Genomic DNA, 14279 nt, shown 5'->3' with positions numbered 1-14279 from the left:
AACCCATCAAAAAACCCTTTTTGATCATCTGAGGCTTCACATCGCTGCATGGTTGAAGACACGCTGGAGACAGCAGGCACAGATGACTGTCACTGACAAAGGTCTGTAGCAGCAACAGCACAACATCTGTTCTGATGTCAGATTATCAGAAGGTAAATGCTGCTTCACTGATTATACACAAGATTTGTGGCACAAACACGAGGGCAGGACAGTAATGATGATTGATTTTTATTATTAGCTGCTTCTTGATAAGTAGAAAAATCAAAGTATATACAACATGGCAGAAATGCAAAGATTATATTTTATTGCACATATCACTTTGTGGGAGACGATATTCTGTTACTGCAACAGCACATAAAAAAACCCCCACAAATATAAATGTTCTCAAAAATGTTAAAGGCAGCTTTAACAAATTCAGACATTCTGTATCAAAGTCTGAAGGCATCCTGAAATGACTTTTGCACAGGTCAGTCCGGGCTACAGCTGTGATCAGATTTTAAGTCCTAGGCAGCGTGAATACAACTTCTCATTCATCTTTTTTTCCCCTAAAAATCCTCACTTTATTAAATCAGCAATGTAAACAAGCCACGGGAATGTCAGTATACAATAATTCATCCTATAAAATCTCATGTGTGATTGGCTATCTAAGGTTGACTTTGAGAAGGAACGTTCGGATCTCCATTGGCCTTAAGGTCACCTCCCACGTGGAGGGGTCTTGAAATGTCTTCAGCAGGGGCTTTTCTCCTGGAAAACAGACACATTATGTGAGAACAACTACAAACAACACAAGGTGTTTTTAGTTGGTTAATCTTTAAACACACCAGCAGTGACACGGCTCAGTGATCAGCAACCAAGTCTCCTCACAGAGGAACAAAATAACATGTTGAGCTCCAGAAACACCTTGTAGTATACATTACATTATGAAGCATATCAATCTGTTTATGACTCTTTATGGCTCCCTGCTGGCTTAATTAGCACCTGCAGGGAAACTGTTAAGTCGATGACTACAATCAGAGATTTAAAAGGCATCAGCAGATTTCTATCAGCCCAGCGCTCCTTCAGTGCATGGTCACCTGCCAGATGTTGAAAAATCCAGATGTTGCCAGTCTTTATATTACTACACCGACAAATGTTCAGATATAAATAATGTAATGAAATTCTGACAACAGTAAACAAAGGCAAATATCAGGGAATCCTCACTATGGAAGTGTGATTGAAGAGCAGTGTTCTACAAAGCCAGAATAACGGATTACTGAATTATGTTAAGTGCAGTATATGTTTGCAAATAAGTTTCGTATTGAAGCCATACATTTAAAAAAAAAAAAAAAAAAACACTGACTGAAGTGCAGACTGTGCACTTCATTGTCACTGGATTATAAATGTATTCAGTTGGTGATACAGAAAATGTGTAAATGTTTATATACTTTATTTTGCTGCTGCTGCTACATTTCTTTCACACAGCTGGAACTGCAGTTACGAGCGCACAGAACATGCACCATTTAATCTATTAAATTATTTTCACTTTGATCTGACAACAAGCCAAAGTGATTTCCACAGAAGTTCATACTTTGTGCATTTTGGAGGTCAGTGGTAAAATCTCAGAGACAAAGCTCAAAGCAGCTGAGTTGGAATCCATATTAAAATACGCCCGAGGAGACGAAATTCATTGAAATTTAGCCAAATTTAAATCAGACTGGAGAACACATCCAGCTTTGAATCTAGGGTGACGTTCAAAACTGCAGTGGTGAACTAACTGACACAACACTGGTGTCCTGTACCTTTCTCAGGAGTCCAGTCAAAACGTTTCATCTCATCTTTCCACTGATTGGCCGACAGGTTCAACTCAGCCACACCCAGAACCTCCAGAGTTGAAAACAGCTTCTGCACAGACAGGAAAGACGATGGGATTAGTTACAGCAAAATGACAATCCACTGCATTGACAGATGATCGTACGGTCGCTTTGAGTGTAACAAGGTTCAAACTGTTTCTGAATGTCTGACCTGCAGGTTGACTGTGACTGGCTGAGAGCTCACTTTGCTCTCTGAGCTCTGGTACTGATGCTCCAGTCTCAGCAGCACTGAGTCTTCATCCCACTGACTGAGTGTCAGCAGGTGGACAGCAGGGGGCAGTGCAGCCAGGAGCCCTGAGAACTAAAAGACAGACCCCTCACTCACAGAAACCATGCCTTTAAAAAAAAAAGATTTAATGTATTCCAACCACATTTTCTATAAAATTACTACATAAAGTTGATATGAATTTCGACCAATCACTGGCTCTGAAAACATGTCAGCAGCAGTTGGCGCTAAAGGCAACAGCTTAACTCAGTTCCCCTGAGAGCGAGTGAATCTATGTCTAAAAATGCAAATATGTACACAGCAGGACAGAAATGGGTTATAACCAGCAGCATAGACAGCTGGAGACAATGACTCAAAACAAGCAGCAGACTCCCACAGGAACAGCCTGCAGTTTGTCTGCAGGTCACAGCACTGTACAAAGCTTTTCTTAAGCTTACACACAAGAGTTTAAGGTGTTTGAACAGGAACCTGCAAGATGGAGGCCAGCTGGTTCTTGCACTGCTAATATTTCAAACACAGATCACATCACCGTGAGTTTTGAGACCCAATTAGTGAAGTGTGTTAATAACATGTCTTTAAAATACATGCAGTATTTGTACAAGTACTGTACGCATGTGCACGTGATTGGGTGAATGAGTAGAAAGGCGCTATACAAGTACCAGTCCGTTTACCATTTACATACCTCCAGCTGAGTGTTTGGCTTCAGATCTCCATCAGTAAATGTAACCAGCGGCTGCAACACCATCCCCTCTGCGAGCGGGCGGTGCGTGTCGGCAGCAGTCTGCGGGGGATCGAGGGTGAGCAGGAGGCGGCCGCGGACCACCAGCCCATCTGGGAAGATGCCAGAGATCTCGTTGAGAGGTTCACCAACACCACGGAAATCATCGTGGAGCAGCCGGCGGTGGAGCTGAGGGTGAGGAGGTCGGATAGAGAGACTTTAATAAGAACTCCTTGTGTGCGCTTAGATGGGGTCGACATGCTAATGGTGATGAGCTACGACTTTATGCCTCACCATGATCTCCAGTGAACCATTCTGGATGCTGCCTCCACCCTGAGAGCGATCCGTTACCACAGTGAGTTGGTCCACATCATCCTGAAGACACACAAGTGAAAGGAAAACATCACTTGTGATAATTCATAGAACTAACAGTCTTTGTTACAATACTTTCTGTTGCTTGTCTCTCCAAATGGAAGCTAACAAACACACAAACCTTGATATAAGCGCGAGAGTTGATTGGGTAGTAGTTTCCAGCAATGGGTTCTGACTGTTTCAGGTTCCAGGTGGGCCGGAAGTCTTTCCTGTTTGGGTGGATGGGACACACACACACACACACACACACACACACACACACACACACACACACACACACACACACACACACACACTAAGTGTACGGAATTGGATTCTTTTAATGTAAAACTATCACATAACTGTACAGATGTCTTACTTTGTATATAATCTGTAAAATACCATCCAAAACAACTGCAACAACTTTAAAAGGTTAAAATGCATGCAACTCTCACTTCCTCTGCAGAACTTCTCTGCCGTTGGAATCAGTGTAGAAATATTCAGAGGTTTTGATACTGGTGTCCAGACGAGTGATCACCTCCTTCCCCAGGCTGTCACTAAAAGGTCAAGATAGCAAGTGTGACGTGGGTTAAAGGTGGGTGGTGTGGGGAGCATTTTGGCCAAGATTCCTCACTTTTCCTTGAATTTATTTCTCTCGCTCACAAATAAAAAAATAAATAAATGGCTAAAATAGACCTGAAATTATGAGCTAAAGCTATTCCCCAGTGGGTGTGCATGGAATCTTATGGTCTAAAATTCCCTCTTTCCATGTATTTATAATCTGACATGGGGAAAAGGATAACAGCGATCTAAGCCAATCACTTGCTATGATATGAGGAAATATTTAGAAGGGCAAAACTCTGCCACAATATTGCCCCATATGAGGTTTTTCTCCCCTGGAAGATCAATTGACATTAAGGCACTGAGCTTTTAGAAAGGTTGAAGAGAACAGAAATTTCAACAACCACTTATCTCTAAAAACATCTCCATCACATATGTAGTGTGCACGTGTTAAACTCACTCTATCGGCACAGGTCCCACAGTCCACTCGAGCTCCAGAGCTCTGCTGTCAGCATAGAGACGAACCACCTGAGACACCCAGGGAGCAAACCACTGCCTCACCTCCTGCACCACTGACGTCTGAGGATGAGAGCATTGCAGTACAAAATTAGACGCTGCATATTAGCCTCTAAACAGAGAGGTAAAACATGTTGGCGCGTTCATTCTGACACCCACACATATAAAATGACAGCAGCCTATAATTTAGAAGTAAACTGAATAACAGTGTAAAAACAAAGCTTTGCTATGAGGAATCTACGTCCGGATACGAGCAAACATCTCTACCATAATGATCTCCGTCTTGGCCGTCCGGCTGATGATGAAAGGTGTGGAAGAGTTGGGTCTGAAGATGTAGGCTCCAGAAGGCTGCTTGCTCTCGACGTTGTTACCGTCACTGGCGTTGTACCTGGGACGTTTTAACAACACATCATTTGGAAGCTCAACTTCAAAAAAAGCGTGTTCATTTTGTTATTTTTAGAAACACTAACCAGTAGAAATTCTGTGTCAGTTTGATGCTCTGTTTGGTCTCCAGATTGTTGAGGCTACTTATCAAACCTGTCTCAGGGTCAAAGGTCACTTGTAGGTACTAGAGTGCATGAAAACAAACAAAAACAGTTCCTTTTTCAGAAGATTTTGTTTATTTATTTGAATATTTTGGACTTATATGCTGTGTTCTAACCTTATTCTGGATCACTGGGGGTGTGCGCTGCTGTGCAGGTGCAGGTGGAGGTCCGTCCTGGATCAGGGCCACCGTGTACGTGGTGTAGCCCAGAGGAGGTGCCTGAACCTGGAACACTAGCTCATTGACTGCAAAGCCTCGTTGTCTTCTAACTTCGTGAGTGGCCTGTGACACGTGAACCACCTTCAACGCAAACACATTATCGAGTGTTATCTTTGTTTATATTGAACATGTTGTTGAGAGATACAAAAAAAACAGTGCTGTGAAAAAGTATCGCAGACTTCATTCTCTGAGATGAGATCCATCTATATCTTCTGTCTGACAACTGCACAGCTTGTTTTGGATCGTCTCATACTTGCTGCTGGCACACATACTGACCTGGCAGTCCACCGCTTTGCCACTAGCATCTGACACGCTGTACGCTGTTCCATTGACCGGCAGCCTGACGGGCCAAGTGACGGGCCGAGCGAGAGGGTTGTACACATTGACTGAGAACTGAATGACAGACAAAAAGACAAGCGAGAGAAAGGCAGCGTGAGCATTCAGTCTTATCTGTAATTACACAGAATGTATTTACAATAACTGTAGCCCAGGTTTTTTAGGCTGTACACCTTGAAGACACTGTTTGTTCCGTGGATAAATCTCAGAGGGTCAGAGTGTTCAGAATTACATTTAAGATGACATATTATGTTTTTATTTTATTATGTTACCGGTGGATGGTTGTTTAACATGGTTAAACATGGTTTAAATGACAGGATCAGTCCATGTACAAGTAATACTTATGAGCCAAACCTTCAGATTTTAAATGCTCACTTTCAGACAGGATAGTGACTCGGGCACGCAGCTGTGACTCTACCCACTTGCTGTTCAAATGTCTCGATGCATCCTCAGTCATCCAGGTAAGGAAATCTTAAAATGAATTCTGTTCATCTGGACGTAGAGTTTTCAGTGGGAGAAACATTTCGTCACTCATCCAAGTGACTTCTTCCGTTTCAGCTGACCGCAGGTTTCACTGATCACATTAACTGGGTGGACCATCACATTAGGTTCACCTAGGAGGTTATGGCAGGTTAGCCTTCTTAGACTGTGAGATTTACACCAGTAAAGGGCGACATTTAAAGTTGATGTGTACTGTAAACAAATGCTCACGGGTGAGTATTTAAGGTTTGACTCTCATCATCCACTGGAGCACAAAGTGGGTGTCATCAGGACGCTACAACAGACACAGCGGAGTAGAAGAACATCACATCATGAAGGCCCTGAGTAAATATGGTTATCCCAGCTGGACTCTTGTCAAAGCTTGGAGGCGCTAATCAATTCAGGAGAGAAGCAAAACTGCTGCCTAAGCGAAAACCCTTAGTGATCCCGTATGTGTCAGGAGAAGCAGAACATTTCAGATACATTTTTTCTAAACACTGGGTCTCTGTGGCTTTTAAACCCCAAAACACACTATGCAAAAATTGGTCCACCCCAAGGATCGGGTCCCCCGACACAAACAGAGTAACATAGTGTATGCTGTTAAGTGCCAGGAGGATTGCCAGGATTTATACATCAGGGAAACCAAACAACCTCTGGCGAATACAGAAGAGCTACCTCGTCAGGCCAGGACTCTGCAGTCTATTTACACCTACAGGCTAGTGGACACTCTTTCAAGGATGAGGATGTAACATCCTGGACAGGGAGGAACGATGGTTTGAGCAAGCAGGCTAGGAGGGGGCCTAAGGGTACATCTTTCACCATCTTACAATGCTGTGATTGCAGCCATTCCCCAACTCTCTGTGAATGGTCCTCATGGTCATTGATCAATGATCAAAGGCCGTTGATCAGTGGTTGTTGATCAATGGTCATGACAATTTGCATGTTAATGATCAAGAAACTGACCTCACAGCAGATTGTTCCTTCAGTGGGCTGGTTTTAGTCATTATGTAAATGTACTGTTTATAAGGTTGGGGAAACCTGCAGTCAGCTGAGTCTGAAAAAGTCACTTGGATGAGTGACGAAACGTTTCTCCCACTGAAAACGTCACGTTCAGATGAACAGAATTAACCTTTTTGGGATTGCTGTTCAAACCTTTTACCAGTGGGTGGTAATCAGACAGATGACTCTAAATTGGGCTGCACCAGTGCAAAGATTGCTAAGGATTTTACTGTAAATCATGCAAATCTACTTTAGTCAATTCCAAAAATAAAGATGAGTTGGAAATGAGTAAAGCGGGTCCCCTTTAAAGTCTATTTTCTGTGTTTTTTACCTTCTTGCTGGATTCAGTGAGAGGACACACGCTGACGTTGAGGTTATCACAGTAGATTCGCTCAGCAGACAAGCCGCTGAGAGCAGCCAGACTGTTACTGACTAAAACCTGAAAGAGAGACAACAGTTAGACAAGAAACCTGTGCAAGAAAGTTTGGACTGAAGAACACTTTCTGCTAAAGACATGATAATATATTTTCCTGTACAGAAAATGACAAATTTAGCACAAGTAACTTCTGTTGGGTTAGATAATGTACTGTGAAGCCTGGAGTACCTGACAGTGTTGCCAGCCGTTAGCAAGCTTCCTGGCGTAGTCATTTGCTACATGTTGCTTTTCTGTGCCCGACACAGCGTCATGGTGCTGAGCCACAGCCATGGCTTTCTCTACCAATGAAAGCAGCCATCACTCAATCTCTTGTCTGACATCCAATTGGTCTTAGTAACACAAATACAACTTTTAAAAAGGTATCCATATTCTTAACCGGTTCACCAATTCACAGTTGTGGGGAGGCTGGAGCCCATCCCAGCTCTCTTACATCCTGGACAGGTCCATCACAGCAGTAGCACATGAAGACAGCCAATCATTTATGGTCATGCTATTACATGTTAACCTAATACGTAAGTCTTTAGACTGTGGCAGGAAGCCAGAGTACCTACAGTATGCCTATGCAGAACCCACTAAGGAGACACAAAAAAGATTAAATCAAATCTTACTCATGGTCTGGCTTTCACCTTCCCCAAAGGGTCCTTTCCTGGAAGCTGGACCACCAAATACCTCCAGCTGGTTACAAGTCTATTATGAGAAAAAATGTAAACACAATTTAAAAAGTCACACAGGTATAAATTTCCCACCATTAAACCTACATTTCCACATCTTAAGGTAGTTCTATAGACGCAGGATACCAGTGATAGCTTTATTAAGTGCCAGCTAACAGTGTGTTTCATGCTATATATTAGCATTTATTTGCTTACAGTTCATGTTAAGAGTTAGATAAACTTTGTTTTCACAGAACAAAATTTAAAGCTTGTTAGTGTAATGTGACAATGTTATACTTATCTAGCATATGTCATGCTAACATTCTTAAAGTTTGAATGTTAGCATGCTAACTAGCATCTACACTAAAACAATTACATTTTTCTGAAAGCTCTAATGTAGTGGGACAGGAATTACAGTTACAGAGGTAATTATAGAACTGCAGAAGTTTGAATGTTGTGATGTCGTCAACACAAAGTGTAATGCCCACTGTAAAATCAGCTGTAAAATCGCCCCGCACAAAGTAAATCTCAGAGTACCTGCAGGTTGCTGTTGCTGATCCTCTCATATCGCTTCAGCGCTGGTCTGCTAGTAAAGTAGCCAGTCCAGAAATCATGAGCGTCGTCTGCATAGGGGAAGAAATCATCTGTCTTCAAAGGCCTGGATAGAAAGCCAATGGACTTAGCTGACATTAAAATGCACAAGACGACACTTTTTACAATAGCGTTTAACACCAACAGTGCGGCTAGAACAAGAAAACATTATCTTGCCCCTTTAAAGTTCACAGTACCAGGTGAGGTTTGCTCGGTGCAGCTCCTGCAGGTAACAGGACGGTGTAGAGTAGAGCACGTTGACTTTGCTGCCATTTGTCTGCCGGGCATTTACATAGCGGATCAGCTTGTCCAGGTTCTTGTACCACAGGTTGGCATTCTCATATTGAAAGTCTGAGCCCATGGTCATGATGATGTGGTTGGTCTTATAGACCGTAGACTAAAAAAGGAAGAGGAAATAATGCTTAACAGATTAAACTAAACAAAAAGGAAGAAAGGGGAAGAGAAGAGTGAAATTAAACAATTGACACATCTCTTCAATCACACACACCTCACACTATTCAAAGCACATTTATATGATGGCTAAAGTGGTGAATGTGGATTATTAAAGGAGGACATTGCATTACACTATTATAGATCTCTTTATTATTGTGATCATGACAGGTTCATAAAATAAAACCAGACAGGATGAGAAAAAATTTATGGGGACCTGCATGAAGATATGCTGACATTACTTGAAACAAGAGGTTCCTACTGAAATTTTACATGTCATGTTAGCTAGTCACAGCTGTATATGGGCTGGGATAAAAAGCACAGCATCCCTTCTGCTTCCTCTTTTTCTAAATCAGAAAGCATTGTTTGTTTTCTTTTGATTTAACATGAGCATTTTTTACATAGTGTTAGTTAAACATGTGTTGTTAAGAACACCACATGACTGATAAATCAGTGTCTCTGTGCGCCAGTGTGGAGTTGTGTCCAACCTGACTGTTGGCGATGACGAGGAAGCGTCCCACCACATCATCAACATTATAGTCTTCAAGATCAGGATCGTCTCTGATAGGTGGGTCACTGCAGAGCTGGTCCCAGCAGAAGCCCTCAGGAGGGTTGTAGCCATTAGGAAGGATCCCTGTTGGTTAACAGGGGCAAACGGTTAAAAAAATAATGTGACACCGTCCTGTTGCTGAGTCCAAAAGTCATTAACATAAAGGGATGAAGAAAGAAACTTTGCATACCAGTAAAGAGGTCAGCCATTGGAGGAGTGAGGCTGTCGGAGGCTCTCCATAGAAGCTCCTGCTCTTTATTCCTCATCCTGCGAGCCCGGTCTTGATAGTCTAGACGACCAAAGAAGAAGCCATCGAATCCCATCTGCAGCAAAAGACAGACAGGTAATGGTTAAAGGAAAATCAAATGGAAAGCCAGTGAACTAAATTGTGCTTTCATGTAATAATGCAGCATTCTGGAAATAAGCCCATTTGATTCATTGCAGAGCAGCAAATCTGATAATAAAGATACAGAAAACAGGGAGTCTTTCTCGACGTGACGCTACCTTCTAACTCTAATTAGCCTCAACTCTCTTCTTTAACTGATGAATTCTCCCATTTTAAGTCTCACTAGAGATCAGGCCTTCCTTAAGGTGACCAATTATGCTCATCCTTTTATTCTGCCCTGTACTGCTGATATTAAACATGGCCAAAGTTTTAAAGTGTGACAGTGAATGAGCTGAGCAATTCTGAAGTGTGACTCGTGCAAAACTTGAAGAATAAACATAAAGAACTATGCTACCTGTGCAAACATGGAGGCGTGTTCCCGGGCGTGGCCAAAGGGGTCGATGTGCCAGGCGACACGGGGACGGCCACAGGCTCCAAAAGTCTCATTAAGGAACCTCAGACCAATGGTCATCTGGTCAATGACGGCGCTGTAGTGTGTGGCAGCCTCGTCGCTCATACACCAACCACCATTCACAAATTCCAGACGGCCTGCGGGAGGAGCAGCTTTTGGTAAGGATGCACTGAAACACTTAACGCAGCTGTATAGTACTGAATGGGTATTTACCTTCGTTAACCAGCTGTTTGACTGTCTGCTGCATGCTGGAGCTCTGACTCTTCCACCAGCGGTAGAAAAAGGCCGTCTCCACATAGATGAACCTCCTGTCTGGATTCTTCAACAACTGATCCACAACTGAGTCCAGGATGTACTGAACACCAGCGTGCTGGATGTCATTACGATCTACGCACACAAATGTGCACAGATTTAGGACAAAAGATGTTATTTTGTAACGCAGGAGTCAATGCTTCAAGAAGTAGTCAGAATTTAGTTGCTGTGTGTCACAGTTTGAAAAACATTTATTTACACTAACGTATCTTAACAGCAAGAAAGTAAATGTGCTCATCTGCATTCATGCATATGCCCAAACAAACCACCCTCAGTGCAGATGAGTTCTGCTTACATATTAACCCAGACTGGAAATCAATATCAGATGATGGTCACCTGCACAACACCTGGCCTTACAACTTACTATAAACAACATGTGACATTAAAATATGCAAGCTCGACAATCAATTGCACTAAAAGCATAAAACTCTAAAGCAATGAAGAAGTAAACTGTTGCAGTAAACAGTACATTATGAGGCAGCGTGAAATACACGACAGAGTATAAAATGAAACAAAGATGTTTTAATATCGTCTTCTGATACATCTCGACAGTGGCTCGGGCCCCTTCGGGAGTGGGGTGCCCTCGGTCTCTCGGCCTGGGGCTCGGTCACTCTGGCACAGCTGGCTGCTGGCGGAGCTCACGGGCACGTCACTGCAACCCCCCCCTGGCTTCTGCTCCGCGGCTGCTGAGTGACCCCTCATCTGGGACTTTCCTCAGCTCTTTCTGGAATAGTGGCGCGGCTGCCCCTCTGTTGGTCTTCCTTGGTCTCTTTTGCTCTGAGGGCCTCTGGATGTCTGGAGTCTTGATCTCCTCCATACCTGCTTCATGCCCTGGAGGACGGGGCTGTGGCCCCCCACACCCTCTAGCAGATCATTACATGAAGGAACCTTTTAAATACAAGCGCGCTCATGCTCACAGGTGTACACACGGGTGCTCACACACACACACAGTACACCCTTTTTGGCTCCTACCTCAAAGCACATTGTGCGCTGTCGATCTTACGTGCTGCACAATAATGTTTAATATTTAGTATTTACTGTCATATTCACATAGATCATCGTCATGTTGTTTATTCTATTGCTCTCATTTTCTTCTGCTTGTTTTCTTTTTTCTTTCTCAACAGGTGATCCAGGAAAAGAAAAAGAGAAAAAAAAAAAAGGCGATGAAGCAGATTTTCATTGTCTTTTCTCTCTATCTCTTTTCTCCTTTTTCTTTCCCTCTCCTTCTGTTAACTTTCTTCTGAACTTTTCTTCTTGTTTTTCTTTCCCGTCCCCGAGTTCAGTCTGGCCTGATTACAATAACTTAGAATAAAACTAACTAATAAAGATCAAATAAACTATGACAATCAAGTGGACCAGTATAGCAAAAGGCCCACTTGGGAAAGTAAATCTGTTGGGCATTTTTCTTGGCCTTCAGACAATAATTCTGATTGCTACAGTGCCAGACAGGACACAAAAAAAAGGGAAAAAAAGATACATTTCGACATTTTGCACAGCCCCAACAACAGACAGTGGTTCAAACATGAGTGATGGCTGTCACTCCAGTTCACATTCAAATCAAGTCCAGAGATCATGTGCATGAACCACCATTAAAACACATCACAGGGCTTTAAAGCAGGAGGATAACGCTGCTGGTCACAAGACCCACAATCACTTGTAGCAGCAACTAGGAAGATATTTAGTACCAGTCAATAGAACAGATTAACGTGTATCAGCAGAACTACTGGAGTAAATAGAAACATATGCAAACATTTGACAGAGTAAACACAGAGCAGGAGGTTGGCTAATAGCTTCACAGTGTTCTGTATGTGTCACACTGACCTCCATAGAAGTACTGGTCCACAGTCTTGAGCCAGCCAACGTCATCATGTGTGTGCGGGACCAGGTGGACATTCAACATGCCCGGCTTGGTGGCATGACATGACTGCACACAGACACACACTCTATGAATACAGCTGTGCTGCTCTGTCGGAAGAGTCATAATGTCGACAAATATTCACTCCAAAAAGTGATCGTTTGCCAAAAACTGATTTCTGGTATTTACCAAAAAAGGATTGCTCGTATTTAAACTGCTATACATAACTTGTTTGTCTATAATATGTGAAACCTATATCAAATGTATCCCTTGTGAATGATACAAGTCATCTTGAGCCACAAACAACATTCCTGTAACAAAGTAGAAGCTGCAATCAGTTTTTGGCAGTGACTTTTATATATAGTTTATTTATGCAGTTAAAAAAAAAAAAAAGAAGCTTGTTGACATTAAAAATGTGTTTTTAAGAAGAATCTGGCCAAGGGGACAGCAGATATTGCAAGACATCTAACAATAGTTCTGTAAACATATTTTAAGTGGACAAAAATGATGGAATTGGTTGTAATATAAGTACAATAAGACAGAGTTGAAAAAGATGTAACTTTAAAATGTTATATCAAACCCCTTTGTAAAGCCTGTTGACCGACGTCTATTTACCAACATAGGTAAAGATATTACACATAAAAACACAGGTAGACATTGGAAATCAGTTTTTGGCAGGCGGGCACTTTTCGGCACAACACCAGCACTTCCTTGTATGTGAGCACAGTCATGTGAGTGAAACAGAAAGTAGTGCTAACAGCTGCACTGAGCTTTTTGACATGTACCTCAACCCTAACACATGTAAATAAAATACAAAAGCGCGACATAAAGTAGCTAACCTCGTATCCGCAGGTTGGAACGTCTGTTTTCTTCTCGCCGAGAGGAAAACTTAAAACCACGCTGAGGATAAACAGGAGAGCTGTAGCCAGCTGCTGCGACCTGCCCGCCATGTTGGAAAACAACCCGAAAATCATGTGACATCTGTTTATGTTGAGGTGGGTCACGTGACCGTCACCCTGTCTACCGCATGGCTGTGGAAGCTGGAGAGCACAGATTTGTTTTCCCTCCAATCTGACTTGAAGGCACTGGGGAAAAGTAAGCGACAAACCGTATCCGCGGAATGAGAGGACTAAAGAGAGGACGAAAATAAACACAAGTTAACATGACACACTAAAACACTGACATTTTTAAAATTAGTTTATATATATATATATATATATATATATATATATATATATATATATATATATGTATATGTATATATATATATATATATATATATATATATATATATATATATATATATATATATATTTATATACCTCACTGTACTGTTTATATGATAATAAACAGAACAGTGATAATAAGCAAAGAAAGGTAAAAAAAAAAAAAAGGTACTGACTCGATCATTTTGAAAAATTGCTTATTCAAAAAGATAGGCAAGTTTAAAAATAGATATAAGAATTTAGGGAGACAAACCATTTTGATTGCATTTATGCGACTCGCCATGGAAATAGGGAGAGCCCTCCATTTCTCAATGTCCTTTTACAGTTTTTCAACTTGTTCAAGATAATTCAACTTAAAGATCAATTTAGGATCATTGGGCAAAAGAACACCAAGGTATTTAAGTCTGTCTGTAATTTTCTTTCTTTCTTTCTTTCTTTTTAAATTCTAAATATAATAATGGATTGGATTTATATAGCGCTTTTCAATGCACACAAAGCGCTTTACAATGCCATTATTCATTCACTCTCACATTCAAGCAAGCTACGGTTGTAGCCACAGCTGCCCTGGGGCAGACTGACAGAAGCGAGGCTGCCATATTGCGCCATCGGCCC

The 14279-nt window shown here is 41.9% G+C and overlaps 1 protein-coding gene across 1 annotated transcript; it reads right to left on the bottom strand.

The window, feature by feature from the left end:
• Window positions 1-215: 215 nt before the first annotated feature.
• Window positions 216-13430, bottom strand: man2b1 (mannosidase, alpha, class 2B, member 1). The gene is made up of 23 exons (XM_085164297.1): window positions 13281-13430; window positions 12408-12510; window positions 10488-10661; window positions 10218-10411; window positions 9668-9800; window positions 9416-9561; window positions 8675-8874; window positions 8424-8544; window positions 7845-7923; window positions 7405-7514; window positions 7132-7239; window positions 5262-5378; window positions 4884-5066; window positions 4693-4790; window positions 4490-4610; window positions 4167-4285; window positions 3601-3702; window positions 3288-3375; window positions 3089-3169; window positions 2759-2983; window positions 2002-2151; window positions 1779-1881; window positions 216-744 (listed from the first exon to the last, which is right to left on the bottom strand). Exons 1-23 carry the CDS (start codon window positions 13413-13415, stop codon window positions 641-643), a joined length of 2994 nt encoding a protein of 997 aa, XP_085020423.1. The 5' UTR covers window positions 13416-13430; the 3' UTR covers window positions 216-640.
• Window positions 13431-14279: the final 849 nt, after the last annotated feature.

This window comes from Neolamprologus multifasciatus, chromosome 6, assembly GCF_963576455.1.
Source record: "Neolamprologus multifasciatus chromosome 6, fNeoMul1.2, whole genome shotgun sequence".
Taxonomy (NCBI): Eukaryota; Metazoa; Chordata; class Actinopteri; order Cichliformes; family Cichlidae; genus Neolamprologus; species Neolamprologus multifasciatus.
Note: the sequence above shows the minus strand (reverse complement) of the source record. Positions and strands in the feature narration are given on the sequence as shown.